This window comes from Siniperca chuatsi, linkage group LG10, assembly GCF_020085105.1.
Source record: "Siniperca chuatsi isolate FFG_IHB_CAS linkage group LG10, ASM2008510v1, whole genome shotgun sequence".
Classification (NCBI taxonomy): Eukaryota; Metazoa; Chordata; class Actinopteri; order Centrarchiformes; family Sinipercidae; genus Siniperca; species Siniperca chuatsi.
The window spans coordinates 22,662,028-22,680,927 of NC_058051.1; the positions used below are offsets into that span (position 1 = coordinate 22,662,028).

General features: G+C 39.2%; 2 protein-coding genes across 7 annotated transcripts in view; one reads left to right on the forward strand and one right to left on the reverse strand.

Moving 5' to 3' along the window:
• cacnb3a (calcium channel, voltage-dependent, beta 3a) overlaps positions 1-15,377 on the reverse strand; it is a 26,212-nt gene extending 10,835 nt beyond the window's left edge. The window contains exons 1-3 of one of the 4 annotated variants that reach the window (XM_044212584.1): positions 15,245-15,377; positions 9,352-9,476; positions 8,431-8,523 (exon numbers count right to left, since the gene is read on the reverse strand). In XM_044212584.1, the coding sequence (XP_044068519.1) occupies positions 8,431-8,523; positions 9,352-9,432 (174 nt within the window). In that variant the 5' untranslated portion in view covers positions 9,433-9,476; positions 15,245-15,377. Of the gene's footprint in view, positions 1-1,702; positions 1,862-8,430; positions 8,524-9,351; positions 9,713-15,244 lie in introns of those variants that run through there. The other 3 variants (XM_044212583.1, XM_044212586.1, XM_044212585.1) reach the window with 3 other exon arrangements.
• A 744-nt stretch (positions 15,378-16,121) lies between these two features.
• LOC122883618 (adenylate cyclase type 6-like) overlaps positions 16,122-18,900 on the forward strand; it is a 36,771-nt gene continuing 33,992 nt past the window's right edge. The window contains exons 1-2 of one of the 3 annotated variants that reach the window (XM_044212572.1): positions 16,122-16,418; positions 16,529-16,639. The gene's annotated coding sequence lies outside the window, so the exon portion shown is untranslated. Of the gene's footprint in view, positions 16,419-16,528; positions 16,640-17,826; positions 18,044-18,900 lie in introns of those variants that run through there. The other 2 variants (XM_044212570.1, XM_044212573.1) reach the window with 2 other exon arrangements.

The window sequence follows — 18,900 nt, forward strand, 5'->3', positions numbered from 1 at the left end:
CCCCACACAGGTGGAGGCTGGGCGCGTCGCGCTGCGACCCCTCACACCACTGTCCTCTTTCCAGCATCGCCACCCTTGAAAAAATGCTTTTTTTCCAGAGAAAAGGCTGTTTTGTACTTCACTACAATGGTGGCCCAACTACAGATGTTATTTACTAGTTTGTTGCTTGCTTTTCACTGTAGTTTTAACTATTTTACTTGTGCCTGTATCTACAAGGCAAAAATTTATAAATAAATAAACTCCTCTCGCTCCCTGCTTGTACAACCCGGCTCCCGTGGCAGCTCGACTTTCTGTCCTCATCTCCTGCTGTCGCTGTCTCTCATTTGTGTAGATCATTGACTATAGCTTATATAATATATACATATACACTCTATGGTGTAGATCAATGGATGAGCAGAGACAGTTGTTGACACGCTGCAGCATGGAGCTTCCTATTGGTGCTAGGGGAGGCACTTGACGCGCGTCATATGCTGTGCAAATTGTGCGTCAATTGTTAGTTGCACTTAAAATAATCATAATGCCAATTCAGACAATAACCATGATGCTGATTTACAAAGAGAAAAACATGAAAAGGAGAAGAATAGAAGTGGTCCTCTAAATACAGTTTGGGTACTGTGTGTGTGTGTGTGTGTGTGAGCTTTCCTATATTTGGTATCTATTTGGCTTCTCTGAAGTCCTGAATCTGTCAGTAAAGAGTACCGCTGCAGCAAAAACAAATCCAAGTCAGGCAAGAGGGAGAGGTGAAACAGGAGACAAACAAGAAATAAACAGAATAGAAGAAGTGACGAATGAGATAGACAAGAAAACGCTCAGATAAACCTCTTACAGGTAACTCCAGTAGTCATAATTACGTTCATATATACTGAGACGATCAAGCATGCCCTTGCAAATAAAGCAAGATGAAACTAAAAAAAAAACCCCCAGCATGATACAGTTTTCACTTTGGTTTTCCTCTCCTCCAGAGTGCAGTGACTTAGTCCTGGTCATCCATCTTGCCAACATATACAAACGAATCCTCTGGAGGGCCAATTAGCAACAGCACAACAAAAGGAAATTCAGGCTCAAAATACACAAATAAATAAGTGCCCAGACATGAAAAACAACCACCACCTTTGCGTTCTCTGCACTTCAGAATGCATACATATAATCCAAAATAAATTTTTATCTACAATACCGCTTCAAGCCCCAGAGAAACGGCCAGCGAACACCTCTCCTCGTTAATTCTTTTGTGTATGTGACTATGTTAGATAACTAGATCTGATTCCTAGCACTCACAAGCTCTGCAAGGCAACACTGCACCAGCGCTAGAGCAGCACCAAGAGAGAAAAGGAGGGTGAGGAAGAACGGGATAGATAGAAAGAGAGACAGAGAAGGAGGGGAGGGGGGGTGAATATCGTTGACAAGATATACTGAAAAGAGAAGGATGTTTACGAGGACGGAGAGTGACTGAAGGATGGTTGGAGAGACGAGAGAGGTATAAACGATTTATACAACAAGATAAAGCGAGGCTATCTCAAGGGGAAGATGAGATTAGAACATAATAAAATGCCATGAAGGAGTGGAGTGAGACCTAGATATCTATCCTCATCGCAGATAGAAGAAAAGAGGGGAAACACAGCAGGAGGGGGGAGGAAGGGAAAAAGGACCGTGACCACGAGAGACAGAGACACACAGATAGAGACGGTCAGAGAGAGTTGCATACCTGGCTGATTAGGAGGACGGCGCTAGAGCCTGATAAAGACATGAATCTGAATTTTCTCACTGTAACGGCTTCCCTGTCTTCACTGGGAGCGCACTCTTACACACAGACATAAAAGTGGAATAAATATGGTGGTGGGCGCAGGGTAAAGGCGTTATGTCAGAGAGCTGTTTAATGATGTTAGAACACAGTGAGCTGCCTGGGCTGTGACTGCTATTCATTATTAATGTTTGGACATGAAGCTGTGGACCTCTGCTGCACACTGTCTGTCCTGGCTACCTGTCAAATCCTCCCCAAAAAAAAACCAAACAGTCTTACTACCAATGAAACTGAACAGAAATCAGTGTATTTTGCAGGTGAAGCTAAGCTGCAATGCAGAGTGTAATGATATGAGTACATCTTTATCATCGGGTCTGAGGATGTTTTTTTTACTGCTAACGTCCCCGTCTGGGGGCTAAATTTAACTCTGTTCCTTCCTATTCTGCTTCTGTGATCATTCTTCACACACTGCAACACTGATGGCCTCATCCTACAGTCTATGGACAGAACAGCAGGGAATTTCTTCATTAATTTTATCACGATTTACAGATACATCGTTCACTGGTTTTGTGATTAAACCTGCGTTAATCGATGTTATAAACACAACGCTGATATTATCACCTTACAAAGTTATTATATAGTGAAAGTGTTAGCAAACAGTTGCCTTTTTACACATCCAGCAGACACGGAGCAACATTAGCATTCATTTGGAGTCGTGTTTGTATCCACCTGATGACTCCAAGTGAAGATATTCGCTTTCTTTTTAGCTCTGGTTTTGGTTGTCACCAGGGAAATATTTGGCTCTTTAGCTGCTAAATGCTCCTCTATGTTCACCAGCTAGTCGCTAACTTTGTCTGTCTGCTGTTTGGCGCTGAGCAAGTAGTGTAAAGGTGGTTTATCAAGGACCACAACAATGAGCTGAAAGAGGCCGAATAGCTCCGTAAAGCTGCAGTCAGATGATAACTCTCTGCGGGTTCATCACTACAGTATGAGTGGTAATTTGATCCATTGTTACTATAAATCTGTTGATTATAGCCAGTTTAAGTTAAGTTAGTTTATATCAATAATGTTTGTAAACCCTTTAATTTCTAACTCAAACACTTCAGTTATATATGTAAGTACCCCCAATTTTTATAGTCAAAATATTACTTATTGGATAAACAAAGAAAAAATTTGCCCCACAAAGCTGCTTGTTGGAGTCAAGGGCCACGACACTCTTGTTGGTAACTTCTCGATAATGTCAAACTATGGAATACATTTGTTGCGATTTGTTTCATTGCCATTCATACATAATTAACTGGCGCCTTTTCAGCTAAATCTTTGCCCATATGATACATCTGTTCAATGGTATTATGAACCCGTCTACCCTCCTTACAGTACAGACACTACACAAACACACATAAACACACACTAACAAGCATCAACATGGAGACAGTTACAGAGACATTTTTTTGCTGTATAGTTTAGGAGACATTCAAGCCCAGTGAGTAGTGCGTTTGTCCAGTCAGGTGTAGAAACAGTTCGAGTTGATATTTGGAGAGAAAGGAGTTTATTATTTATTGTACAACCAACTTATTAAATATCATTCTATTTATCTTTAGACATGTCATACCCCAATGAGCAATGCGAAAACTGAGTGATGTAAAGCTGTGCCAACAGCAAGTTTCAAGTATCTACAAGTTGATTTTTATAATCTAATGAAATAATAAACAAGACTAAGAGTCCACAGCCACGCTAGCGGCTCTGTGAGACTGTGCTTAAGGTTGATTATGCTAGAAAATAACATTGTAAGACGTCTTGTTGGACCATGTTGTAAAGCAAAAGTGTTTGTAACTGTTCTGAAAGGCTGTACTCAAAGTATGAAAAGCTTGCCATCATAGAGAAGTGTAACTCAAGGTAATTCATCCTTTGGGGATCATGAATATCTGCACAAAATTTCATATTTCAGTCTGGGCCAAAGTGGTGATCTGACCAACAGACTTGCCATCCCCAGAGCCACGGCGCTAGCATGGCCAAAACAATGGGTTCCTGGATAGCAGGAAAACTATGACTCAAAAATCTACTGCACACCTTAAAAGTGGTTGGTAGTAATGTTACATGATTTGTAATAAATGGATTAAAAATGCAAAACACAGTATGCGCCGTTGAAATTATGTAAAAATGCAGGGAGTGCATGCTAATGCTAAAATTTTAATTTCTCTGGCTTTATTTGCAGGAAGGAGATTCTGCACAACAGCAGAATATATTATTCAGGAGGCTGAAACACCTTTCGCTCAGAGCAAAAAACTAAACAAAAAAAGAACTGCAAGCTCCAGCGATTTGGAAATCCAGCAGCCAAATATCCAATTTCAAAAAGTGTTCGATTAACTGTACAGTCGTAATTCAATGTCAGCAAGTTACACATGCACAGAGCTCTCTGATACACAAAGCAATAAATCACTCTGTGGTTACATCAATATCAAAGTCAAGATCAGGCATACTGTATGCTAAATTGATCAATCACAAGACTCAGCGAGGAACTGTGAAGAATGCACATGGATAATCAAAAAGTAAAGCAGGTGACGGAATGAGAGAAACAAAAGCGTTTGTAGAAGAGGGGAGGCGAGGGGAAGGAGGAAGACAAAGGAAAACAGATAGGAGCGGCGACAATACGATGGAAAGATCTACAGAGAGATGTGGGGGGAGACAGGAAGAGTTTCAGACAGGGGGAAGAAGAAGCTGACTGTGCCGGGAGTCATTTGTACTTACTCAGTTAATGTGGTGATGCTGCTGCTGCCGGTCCCTCTCTCTCTATATATACTACATGCTGTAAAATGCAGACAGACCGTACTGTGTCCCATCCCCTAACCAGAGACAACCTGCACTGGAGCCGGCAACACCGTCTTTCCTATTCTTACCCCACCTCATCCCATCCCAACACACACACACACACACACACACACACACACACACACACACACACACACACACACAACAACAACAACCAACGCAGCTTTTGCATCACTTCAAACCACCTCTCTAAATTTACATCACATATTTATTTCTATTAAAGTCCAATTCAACATACACAGAGTAGAGAGGAAACAGAGAAGAAACTGCTCAAGATTTCTTCTCCTGTTTCAAAGCCTCATGTCCTTCATATAACACATACATCCACACTTATGGCAGCATACTGCTTATTGTATCCTGCTGCAGAAATGAGTCATACTCCACTGCTCCTCCATAGACACCCCACCCCTATCACAGACAAGAAACTATCTGCTCTGTTTGTAAAATGTACTCCTTCTGCATAAAACACTTTGTCATATCACCTATGGGGGGTGGGGGTGGGGTGGGGGCGCCTGTTGTGCGTGCAGAGAGAAGGTAATGATTGAAAAGAAACTAAAAGGTGCTCGTGTGAACAATGAACCCACACATCACATCGCCTGAGGCCTTCAAAATGAGCATCATGAATATTTTAAGCTGTGCAATATTCTCAGGGAATCTGGAGATTGTCATTAAGCCCCCCGATAAGGATAACTAATGTCCCCCTCCTGAAGAAGATGTCTGCTCAGCCCTTTTTCCCCTCCCTTCTTGCTAACGTCTCTCAGTTACACTGCTCCACATTCCTTCATGGTATTGGTGCTATGAAACTGAGGTATTTTCATCATGTGTGACTCTCACGTTTGCTTTTAAACTTTTCAACTACATTTTGATTACAGCTGCAATGATCAGTCGATCAAAAGAACATTCTTTGAGAATCAATTAACTGTTTAGTCATTTTTCAAGCAAGAATGCCAAATATTTGCTGTTTCCAGCTTCTCAAATATGAGGATTTACTGATTGTTTGTATCATATTTGGTAGTAAATTAAATATTTTTTGGTTTTGGACTGTTGGTCGGACAAAACAATCAATTTAAGGACATGACTTTGGGCTCTGGGAAGATGTGATGGCCGTTTTTCCGCAACTTTTTGATGTTTCATAGATGTAGTAATCAGCAGATTAATCGATGGAAATAATAATAATGAAAATAAGTTAGTTGCAGTAGACAAAGGCTGGTTTCTGCGCTGTTTAAATGTTATTTCACTGAGTCAATTTATTCGATATGCATCAGTTTTGAGTGATGAATACAACAGGCTTGGATAATGTTTTTGTTTTATTTACTGATGGAGCTCTCCTTTCATTGAATATAAATTGAACTGAATAGTGAACATATCAAATATAAATACAACAGCTGATATAGGGCTGCAACCAATGGTTATTTTCATTAGCAATTAATTGGCTGATAATTGGTTGGTCTATAAAATGTATATCACACGTTCCCAGAGCTCAAGTTGATGTCTTAAAATTGGTGCAAAACATAGAGATATTCCATTTACTATCATATAATATAAAAAATCAGCAAATCCTCACAATGGAAAAGTTGGAAGGCAATATTTGGCATTTTTCTTGAAAAATGAAACGATTAATCAATTGTCAAAATAGTACTAATTACTAAATTTATAGTTTCAGTTCTAATTTGATATTTGAATTGTACTACTATTTGTTACAATCAAATCTAGTTTAATAACTTGAAAATTAATCAAAAGCAGAATGCACTGTATTACCACTCACAACAGGTTGACTTTCCAAGGTTGGGGCTTACTGAATATTTTGTATAAATACATGAATTTAGAGCTGAAACGATTAATTGTGGATTGATGGAAAAGTAAGTATTTTGATAATAGATTTATTGTTGAGGTCATTTCTTCAAGTAAAAACACCAGCCATTCTGTGGCACCAGCTTCTCCAATGTCTCAGATTTTCTGCTTTTCTCTGTTTTAAATGATTGTAAACTGAATATCTTTGAGGTTGGGGCTGTTGGTCAGAAAAAACATGCAATAAGAAGATGTCACATTAGGCCCTGGGAACTTGTGACAGGCATTTTTCACTATTTTCTAATGTTTTATAGACAATTAAGAGACAATGGGATGTGCTAAAACATAATGTAACAGTCTTAACAATGTCAGTTACACGGTAGTACTACAGCTATCTAATGTTTGCCAACATTAGCTAACATTAGCCACGATAAGCTACTGGTCATACCAGACCAAATAAAGCTGGAGCAGCAAAACGTCTTGATCGCGCTGAACTGAGTTGAAAATGGGTGAGTTTTATTGCTTATGAGCTTACCTTTTTATTTGTATTGTTTCTTCTGTCAAACGTTACAGTCTCACTCATTAATCGATTATCAAAAAAATAAAAAAAATTCGGACAATTAACTTATTGATTAATCAACTAATCATTTCAGCACTACTTCATTCTATTGAAGAGGCATTTCAGCTTCTTTCCAATCAACTACATTTTTAGATTTTCGTTAGATGTTTGGTTTACAAAAACTCATAAAACAGTGAAAAATCAGTCAAAGTCAAAATTGATGTCTTTAAATTGCTTGTTTTGTACAACCAACAGTCCAAAACCCAAAGACTGATCAGTTTACCATCATATATGACAAAGAGTATTTGGTATTTTTACTTGAAAAATGACTTAAAATGATTTATCAATTATCAAAATAGTTGGAGATTAATTTGAAGTCTATCAAGTAACTAAGTAAGATGGGCCAAAGACAATTTTCCACCTTGGTGAACAATAAAGTTTTATTCAATTCTAATCCATTCTATCCTATCCTACTCTAATTGTTTAATTAATCAGGACTAAATGGATACTTGGAACATGTTCTACAAATGGTGTAAAAGCCTGCAGGACTATAGAGAGAGCCTTGTAGCTTCTGTCATGAGTGAATTGGGCTCCTTTTGAGGAGGAATATTTTAATCCTTCCTAACTCCTGACCTTCCCTCTTTGATGAGGCTCATGAACCTCGGGAAATCTAGCGGTTTGGGATGAGCTCTGCATGCACAGTGTCCGTCTGTGGCCCGGTGAAACCGCTTGACTCCTCACAACCTGATTTGTACAGGGATCAAGTTCTCCCCTCTGCTGGACTCTCTGTGAAACTACAACCAGCTCTGCTTTACACTGACACCCAAATCAAACCAAATACATCTTCAGAAACAACAACAAAACTGTCTTGATTATACACCATCAAATCAGCTGATCTAGATGATTCACAACAGCCATGCAGTCACAGCACGAGGGGAATCTGAAGCTCAGAAATCTCTTGTGCTTTCCAGTTAGAGACTTAAATAATGCCAAATCTCCATCACGCACGTGCTTGACCTGAAAACATTAATTAAAAACACTGGGCTGTGTTGGGATTTTGATGTAACACACTCCCACTTTGAAGCATTTTGCTGCTCTCTACTGGGCAAAACGGCAACTGAAACTGAGGAGAGGAGCTCTGTGGATGAAGATGAAGATGAAGAGCAGAAACATTCATGTGTTGGACAAGGAAAATAACTATAGGACTACAAATGTCTTTTTGTAAATACTGTGAGTCCAAAAGAAGATTGATTCCCCACCAACAGCTTATACCTGAAAAATAATATAGGCGTTGCACTAATGCCAACAAAACAATGCAGAAACATCTGTTCTGTTGAAAAGTAACTTTAAACCGTCATAGCTTTATTCAGACTTTAAAACACAGCTTTCCTACATTTTCCATAGAAGCTACAGGTCTTCCCTCAGTGTGATAATCAGCCCGTGACTGTGATGTACCAAATCAATGCATGCATAAATAAGGAAAGAGAAGCCAACAAATGGCTCTAAGGGCTTTTACCTGCCGTTTGATGAAGCTGGATGTTGTGTCAGAAGACGTGCTGCCATCTGAGCGTTTGAAGCGGCTCTTGCGTTTAGGCAACTTCCTGGGTAACTGTGATAAGAGACAGACAGACACAGGTGAGGGAAAAAAAGATAGATAGATAGAAAGATAAAGAAACCAGCTTGCAATATGCTGATTTTTAAGGCTTTTCTTTGTAATTCTGACAAAATATAAGCCTCCATTTAGGGAGAACTGGTGTAAAAGAGCTGCTGTGCACCAGACTACAATCAGTTGCAGCTTTGCCAATATCACACATATTTCAGGACTGAATTAATCTAGCTGCACATACTGGTCTGTGTACAGCAGGAGACAGATTTCCTCAGGCCTCTTATAACACAGTCCATTAATAAGAAAGCGTGGACAGGCCCTGTAGATTCAGGCTACAGGTGAATCAGTCATGGTCCGTCTGTACCTTTACATCAATAAAATTCAGCATACAGGTCCAGTCATATTACTGTTTTTTCCTACACTGGTGTAGATAAAGCGCAGCAGGAAATGCGATTGAAATAAATAATAAAACATTAATACAGAATCCATAAAAGCCCTGATCTCAAACAGCAAATGTATCAACATCTAAGGAGATTTTATTCTGTTTTTGTTTATGTGTGTGTGTGTGTGTGTATGAGAGGCGTAATAAGCATATGTGAGCCTACTTTATGATCGCACCCACTGGCTTTTCACCGATCAAGCATCAATCTGCAGTTTCAGTGAAGGCGGAGGTAAAATAAATAAATAAATAAATTAAAAAGTAGCTCGCTGCCAAAGCGCGACGCCTCAATTCAACAACAAGTAGCAAGACGTTAGCTAACCGTTGCACTTGAACTCGATGGTGATAACAGTTAACGTGTGTGAATAAAGGAGTAAAGTGTGTGGATTTACCTGAAAATAGTGCGATTGAGACCCTGTTTCCACAGCAGACAGTGGGTCTACGGGCGATTTGGACATTTTGACTTGCACCATCTATTGAGAGCGCAGGGAGGCGGGATGGACACTGACATGGGCTACTGGAGGAAACAAGGGACACAAAATACATATATATGCAGTAAAGAGAGCGGGGAAGCGGCATGCAGGAGCGAAAATATGACGGAAAAGGCGATTAATATCCAAGCTGAGCTGATAGGAAGGCTAGCTTGTACACACGGGTGAAAACAAAATGTGTGTGACATCGGGGGGAAATGTAAAGCGGAGCAGGAAAAACACCGGAGCTAAAATAAACCGTTGAGACTGAAGCGTCATCGCTCGAGCAACCGTTTAGGTTCATACTAACTGTGTCTCTCTGCCGGGGGTGTCAAGGTTGGCTTAACTGGCACAAAAATCAATTCATACTGGGATACGGGAATACTGTTTGAATTTTCCTTTTTTTTTAGAGGTGCGTTGCTTCATACAAACACTGTGTTTCCTTGTCGTCTGTGCATATGTGTTTGTTAAATGAGGATTCAAATAGAAAACCACAGTCAAATATATGTGGAATATTCAAAGAATGGATCTTTGAATTCAGGGGAGATCTGGGTGAAACATTTTTCTGCACTCTCACGCATTTGCCAGTAGAAAGCACATATTGTTCAACATATACACACACACGTATACAGACATGCAAAACATCATGAGACATTTAAAAACGCTTTTCTTTAAACATTTAATACATGCTTTGTAACACATAATACTGTAGTTGTAGGCATGTTAGTGGGATTAAAGTACATTTACTCAAGTCTACTCCACAAATATTGTACTTTTCACTCCACTACATTTATTTTGACAGCTGTAATTACTTTTCAGGTTCAGATTATTAATATGAAATACAATCAACTAATAAATGATTATGTAATATTATAGATTAAGCTACCCAGCAGTGTATAGTTAAAATTAGCCCCACCTTTACCAGCTGCAACATTAAAGTGATGTACACATTAATGCATCAATAATTATAATCCAATAATATAATATACATTATTCTGTAATGGGACATTCTGCATAATGAGTACTTTTACTTTTGGTACTTTAAGTATATTTTGACACTAATACTTTTGTACTTTTACTTAAGTAAAGTTTTGAATGCAGGGCTTGTAACAGAGTATTTCTGTACTGTGGTATTGCTACTTTTACTTAAGTAATAAAAAGTACTTATTCCACCACTGGTGTTAATTAATGTATTTGTATTTCCTGTGGGCAACCATAAGTGGAGTAGCAATAACGCAATATACCCCATTACAAGTAAAAGTGTTGCCTTTAAATTGTATTCCTTAAGTAAAAGTACATACTGGAAGTATCAAAAGTACAGTAGTACTAGTACACATTATGCAGAATGGCTTCTTTTAATGTGTTATTATATTTAAGCAGCATATTTAATGTTGTAGCTGTTTCGAACTGGTTGATTTTAACTACTGTATATAGTATTGATTAGTCGTATCTATAGCAATGGATCGTACCTTTATAAGACATGCATTGCATGTGTTTTGTATGTAAAATCCTTATCTGCAAAGTAGTTGTCAAGTAAATGTAGTGGAGTAAAAAGTAAAATATTTCCCTCTGAAATGTAGTGGAGTAGAAATATACAGTATTTCAGTTCAATTAAATTTTATTTATATAGCGCCAATTCATAACAGAAGTTATCTCATTGCACTTTTCCTAAAGAGCACAAAAAGTAGCAGATAATGGAAATACTCAAGTAAAGTACAAGCTCTTCATAACTGTATTTAAGTACAGCACAATGCAGCTAATAATGCTCTTGTTTGGGTGGCTTAATGTAGATGTAGTTCCCTTACAAGTTTAATGTAGCAATTGGGAATGTATTAGTTGTACATGTAATAAAGACTACAATATTGAAAATAAATAGCTATGTATTCTTGTGTAGACATATTAATTTATTTTCATTATTTTGGTTAATTAGACCTTTAGTCAGGCTAAAGTTGGAAGGAGCTATGCTGGTAATTGTGTGACTCAAACCATATGAACAAATAACAATTATGTTTTAAACAGTCCCACCCTAACAGGTGTAACAAAACTAATAGGGAGTGAGGGAGATGTCAATCAAGGACATAGTCTGAACACCCCCACAGTCTTGAGAGGAGGTCTAATCAGGCAACATAAGTAAAAACACATATGGGTGGACTATGTGTGTGTAGAGGCTTTAAAGGAACTCCTGCATTAAACTACATTTTTATTAGAGGCCAAATTATATGTTGGCCAATATGAACTTATCACTTACATATTATATTATACTGTATTGGCAGACATGTCTTGTGAAGGATAATCTTGCCCAAAATTAAAATTAAAAGTGAAAATAAAAAATTAAAAGCGAAAATGGCAAATAAACTATTCAGGTCATAATTAAATGTCAAAAAGGAAACTGGCAAACGAAATTGTATATTGAAATGACAAATTGATATTGTGATGTAGCAATTTGTCATTTCAATATATGGGTAAAATCATCCTCCATACATGTCAGCAAGAAACTGAAGCAGAGAAATGACGAAGATATGTTTGAGATAGTTTAGAAACACTGCTAGTTTGTTCACCAGAGAGCACTGACAAGTTTATTTCTCAACTGTAAAATGTCCCGCTCAGAATCACTGAATCAAATAATTATAGTTTTGGTTTTACAGCCCCACAATTACCATATGGATGGGTCTCACTGTTATCAATCCCATTCACAGTAACAGACAGCCGCTACCAAACTGCAGACAGAAAGTTAGCGACTAGCTAGCTGGTGAAGAAAATCAAATATCTAGCTAAAGACCCAGATATTTCCTCAGGGGTTTCTTGGACACCAAAGAGCTAAAAGGAGAGTGGATAATTGACAGGACGGCAACATTGCTCCGTGCCTGTTGGATGGATGCAAGTAATGTTTGGCAATTGTATGGTGCTAACACGTTAGCATAAAAACTTTCAAGGCTATATGTCAGGACTGTGTCTGTCAGCTTGCTCTGGAGTTGTGCTGCCCCTAGTGGCCAAACATGTATTAATTCACCTTTAGCCTATTTTAGCAGTAAGACTGTAAGCAGTTAGGCTGTGTAAAAATACAACTTCCACCAACTCCAAAATGGTCTTATGCACTTGTTAGCTAGCTAGCCAGCCAACGCGACCACAACTAAAGTGCTACCACAGTCACTAACTGAAGCCAGTGCTAGCAGTAGATGATCTGGAAATAGCTCCAAAGGGCAACTAACTGCTCTTCAAACCACATTTTTAATTTCGACATCTATAAAATGCACAATACATGTCTAAAGTAGAGTTGTTGGAATGTTTAGTATTGAAGTTTTTACTATGCTAGCTGTTTCCTTATGATAGCTAACTGTTAAACTAGGCTAAACTGGGCTTCCCCAGACCTACAGTATCAATATCAGAAATGAAATTAATATTAATTGTCTTGTAACTGTGGGTAAGACAGCATTTAAGCACATTTCCTCAAATATGTTAGTGTTCCATTATAGTTCCAGATACCTCATTGAATACAAATTCAACAAATTTAGACAAATAAACATTTATCCACAGACCTCATTTAGCATTCGGCTTGTGATATTCCTCATCGCTAATGTTGACAAACCCTGCTACCTTCTGCTTGTTTTGATCTATGCACACTAATCTGTCATTTTTTTTCCTGGGTCGAGCCTGTGTTGATCTTGTCTTCTGGTCCCAGGCTCCAAATCCCCACCATCATCTTTGCTCATTCCTGACGATGCAGCCAATGATTATGTCCACTTCTTTTGTCAATTCTTGCTTGAATGATTGTAACTACATTTGCTTCTGCAGTTACCAAAACAGTAGTCCTGCTTTATTCCCCCGATACCTGGCAGCTTGCTATTCAGACACTAAAGACAGAATATTGTTTTGAAAACAAACACCTTAATTGTAGCACTAAGTTTCTCTAAAAGCCAAATATTTATTCCATAGATGCAGTGAACCTGAGGGGTTTTGGGCCCCTAGGGGTCTGGAGCCCCAGGGTTGGTGGTATATGAACTAGATGAACACAATATGGGTTGATATTACATTCTAATATCAAACTCGTGGTTTACTTGATGCAAAATAATATAAATGTCTTATTACAGTAATAACTTTAAAAGATGGTTGCGAGCTTTACATAAAACATGTAGCTTTACAAGTAATCAACTTATAGCTTACAGCATATAGACTATTATTTATGTGTGCAAGCTGTGCGTGACCACTTTAACCTGTTAATTTCTGTTTGTTTAACACTGAAAGTTTTTGACAAGGCCCTTATCACCTGTCACCTTTTGTAAACATCATGTCTGATTTAATTTAGGCACTGGCAATAAATCAGTAGATATTTCTTAGAAACCAGACCCTGTAATGAGCCTGGTTCACTTCCAAGAATTCACTGAGATTATATGGTTTGTCAGTACTGATGGATTTGTTTTTACTGTTTTTGAGACTTACATTATTTAGATTTTTAAATTAAAATTTACACCTCTTGAGCTGGTCCCTTATATTGTATCAACATATTAATCAATGATCTAGTTACAGAAATGGACAAGAAAAAGAAATACTCAGATCCTTTACTTAAAGGAGCAGTGTGTAGGTTTTAGTGGCATCTAGTGGTGAAACTGCAATTTGCAACCATTTGAATACCGCTCGCCTCACCCTCCCCTTCCAAGCGTGTAGGAGAAACTGCGGTGGCTCTGAAACTTGCGAAAAATGCAAAAGCCCCTATCTAGAACCAGTGTTTGGTTTGTGTGTTCTGGGCTACTGTAGAAACATGGCGACCTCCGTGAAGGGGACCCGCTCCCTTTGTAGATATAAACGTCTTATTCTAAGGTAATGAAAACACAATGATTCTTATTTTCAGGTGATTATACACTAATGAAAACATACTTATGGATATTATATTCCATTCCATACCAATACCTCCTCCTAAATGTTACACACTGGACCTTTAAGTAAAGTACCAGTACAACAATATAAAAATACTGCCCTATAAGTAAAAGTCCTGCATTTAAAAATCCTACTTATGTAAAAGTACACAAGTATGATCAGCAAAATGTACTTAAAGTATCAAAAGTACTATTCTGGGGAAAAAATGTCCCCTGTGACTGATGTATTATTATATATGACATTATTAGATTGTTACTGATGCATCAATGTCTAAGCAGCATTTTACTGTTGTAGCTGCTCAAGGTAGAGCTTGATTTAATTACTTGATATACTGTTAGGTATAGTTTAGCTGAGTGGTTCCCAACTTAAGAGTTGGGCCCCTCCAAAGGGTCACAAGATACATCTGAGGGGTCATGAGATGATTAATGTGAGAGGAAAGAAGAAAAAAGTTCTCATACAAACATTTATATTCATTTTTGCTGTTAGTTGTGACATATTGGATAATTTACACGTCTTTAAATGACAGCATCTGAGACGTTTAGAGGGGAAATGGCCCTCATCTGAAGGTTGTAAAAGGGCCCCAACTACAGACAGCTTTATTGTAAGGGGTCACAAGCAAAAACTTTTCACAGTGATTTGTATTTATAAGCTTATTACATGTTGTTTTAGGTAAAATCTTCATATGAACAGTAACTTGTAACTCCAGCTGTTATATAAATGTAGTGAAGTAAAAAGTACAGTAGCCTATTTCTCTCTGAAATGTAGTGGAGTAGAAATATTAAGTAGCAGAAAATAGAAATACTCAAGTACAAGTTCCACAAAACTGTACTTAAGTGCAGTACTTGAGTAAATGTACTTTACAACACTGCAAACCACCAGCTGATCACTTTTACAAGATTTAAAAACTCTATTCAGTGAATAAAAATTAAGGTGTGAGCTTTACCCTCCACATCGCTGTTTTTTCCTTCCGGGACCCATGCTGGAGCTCAAAGCTGGTGGTGTTTGACCGGCCCGGGCTCACCGCAGACACGGCTTCACCTCTAGAGGGAGTGCCGAGTTACTAAAAGTGGGAAAGAGAGCGGTGTGAGCAACGGCGCGCCTGGGCCGAGGAGAGCTGCGACAAACAACCCAAAGTTAGACAGCATGAGACCGGAAGTAAGTGGAATTCGATTTCAAATTAAAAGATAGCGGAGCTTGGGGTGAGCAGTACCACAAGGTAGTGAACAACACTCGATGCAATCGTTTGATTAAATTCAGAGAGAAAGTCCTGCTGTATCACAAAAACATTAAGATTTTGAAATGATTTGGCTGTGGTGGAGAGTAAACCTGTGTAAGTGCACAGTTTAATCTTATTTTTTTCTTTTAAGTGATAAAGACAAAGATACATTTTTATCATCTAAACCAGAATCTCATAAGAAAAATAAATACATAAATTAATACTTATCTGAAAACAAAATTGCCCAGTAATCAATGGCAGTGTAATATGTATCGCCAATAGACTGGCATATGGATGAATACCTTTATATGGATACCTAAAGTGTTCAAAAATGATAACATTATGAAATGTTATTTCATAATAATTTATTCATATTTTTAATCTTTTAATCTGTACAAACCTCTAGCTGTGTCCTGTCTTTGTGCTAAGCTAACCGGCTGCTAGCCGTTGCCTTATGTTTAATGGACAGGCATGAAAGTATTGGTCTTTACATTTAGCTATTTCTTTAAGTGACATTTTCAATGTAAGACTTTTACTTTTGATGGAGTATTTTTTTATATTGCAGTATCGCTAGTTTTACTTAAAGGGATGTGACTACTTCCTCCACCGCTGGCTGCAAGGGTTTTAATTTGAAAACGACAACCGGAAGTGTGATAGTTGTATTTCCCCCTGTCTTGACAGTGGTGCTTGGAGCCGAGAGGGTCAGGGGGAGGAGAGGAAAGGGAGTGGAGCGAGAAGACGACAGGAGGAGATCCACCACAGGGTGACCAATTTAACCGGACCATCCTTGGACAGCTGGGCTACAAATGGTGCTCCACCCTGGCCGCTCCGACCGACAACCACACCGAATCGCATTGTCTGCAGCGGTCCGGTCGGGGAACAGAAACAGAAGATGATCACGGTGAGTCCGTCTTTCTGACTGTAACTGCTGCTGCACACTGCAGGCCGACATATATAATATATGTTCTCCTGTCACATGAACGTCTCAAACGCTGTTGCATTGAACCGTAGACGCCTCTGCCACTTCTCTGTCAATACACCATTTCTGCCGGAGTGAATGACATAGCTGGCGACAGTTGCTGTAAGGCCTCTCACACTGGTGGTGGTGGCAAAGGAGACACGGTCAGTACATGTTTTCCACTGGCGGCCAATAACAACATTTCTGTGGGGGGTAAAAAAAAAAAAAAGAAGAAGGATGAGCTGCATCAGAGTGCGTTTATGTTTCTTATTACAGCTGACAGTCCTGAGGGGTGTTAATAGGCTACAGTCAGAGGCTGGAGCCGCTTGCATTTCTGATAACATAACTTTAAACTTAAACACATCTATTTATACCCTGACCACTGTACTCACACATGGAGGTTGTAAATGATGGGTTTTAGAGTATTATTCACTGCTAGTCCTCCAGCCACTGACTGATGCTGAGGAATGTGCAGCAGCAATAACGTGTTTATATCTGTTTATTTACCCAAGACTCATGTTTGTCAATACACTAATCCCGCAAGCTATTGCTTTGCTGCAGGCTGAAGGACATTTGTAAAAAATAAATAAATAAATCGCTGAGAGGCGTGTTTGTGTGTTAACTTGGACTACAGGACGCAGCGGAATGGTTTTATGGTCCCCGCTATGGTTGTCACATAGGCCATGGTGTTATGTAACAAGAAGCCTACGCTGTTTGAATGCGGGCCCTCACACACGGCTTGCCTGTGCATGGCATTTATACACGGCAAACATATCATCCGCACATGATTAAAACAGGAACAAAAAACAGAAAATGCAAAAAAAAAAAAAAAAAAAAAGCCCATGCAACGCTTTGCATACCTTTGATTTCCCTAAATTGCTTGATGTATTTTCGCATCTGTATCATCTGGATGACAACTGAGCCAGAGCGAGAGAGAGAGAGAGAGAGAGAGAGAGAGAGAGAGAGAGAGAGATATGCATGCACAGCTTCGGACTTGTCTAACTGGAACAAGCCCACAATGAATGACTTTATGCTTTGTTGTTGTGCTGTTTGTGGCTGTAACGCCTGGGTAGCGGTTGTCCGGTTGAAAACGTCCCATAGGAATAGTCAGTCACCTCCGCCTTCCCTCCTCCGCTTCCCCGCCCCTCTCCTAACGCTAGTGGGGGAAACCGGAGAGTACAGCCAAGCACCATGCAAACACACACCGAGCGACTGGCAACACCGCGAGGTTTGCAAATGGGTACAAGCTGGTCGACCTTGTGGGAGTGAGGGACGCAGCCGGGGAGGTGGAGGGGAGGAGGAGGTGGTGGTGGTGGAGGTGGGAGGAGAGGAGAGGAGGAGGGGGGGCTGGTTCTCCTTGAATCTTGTCGATCCGCTGCCAGTGAGGAGGGATACGTGCCAGAGAAGGCGCATGCAGGCAGTGAGGAAATGCTATTTTTGCTTCAACAACACAGCATGCCTCCCCGGTGAAAATGCCGGTCGAGGAGGCTGCGGCTGCGGCTGCGGCTGCGTTGCGTTGCGTTTGCGCGTCTCTGCACTGTGTGGAGCTCAGGGCGTCTGGAGGCCTGGTAAGATCAGCTGGTAGCAGTTGCTGAGGCATTTGTGGACGTTTTATAATTCAATCAGGACGAAAATGAACAGTACTTACAATGAATGCTCTACTTTACTATTACTATATTAACTATACAAATGCTGTAGGGTTATTATATTAACACTAGAGATATAAATACTATAAAATGTGACCAGCTCAGCTTAAACCTACAACTAAATATCAAAGGAATGCCCACTTTAAGTCCCTAGAGACAATTAGGGGAATATTTGAAATTTCTGTCAGGACTATAATCCCAATACAGTGTGTCCTTATAAATGGGATGCACCAATCTGACTTTTTCTCTCCTGATCCGATGCCTCAGCCCAGCTTATCTGCCGATACAGATTCCCAATCTGACACCACTTTCCCATATTTAAAATATGTATACCTCGCTGTGTGAAACTCATTGGGATCATTCTCTTGTAAGGTAAAATGAAGGCAGGCATTCAGCGGCCCACCATGACAGAATACATGTGACTGATAACAGAAACACAAAAAAAAATGTATTTAATGTGGATCTTTCACATCTGATCGTTACCCAGTCTGCTTAATAAGGGCAGTATTGCATCCTTACTGACACATGAATTAATAAATTTCATACACCCAAAGGTGCCCAGCACACATGGGCTTAAAATACACTGCTTACATTACACATACAGTGGCAAGATATCCATATGTCTCAAAACATAGTATATCAGAGATACACATAACACACTTTCATACATTTAACAAACCTTAACTAGGTCAAGCAATTGTATGTATGACTATGATATATGTTATATTATGCTTAAAGGGAAGTATTGGTAGCTTGATTTTCTAGTAATTTCTAAACAT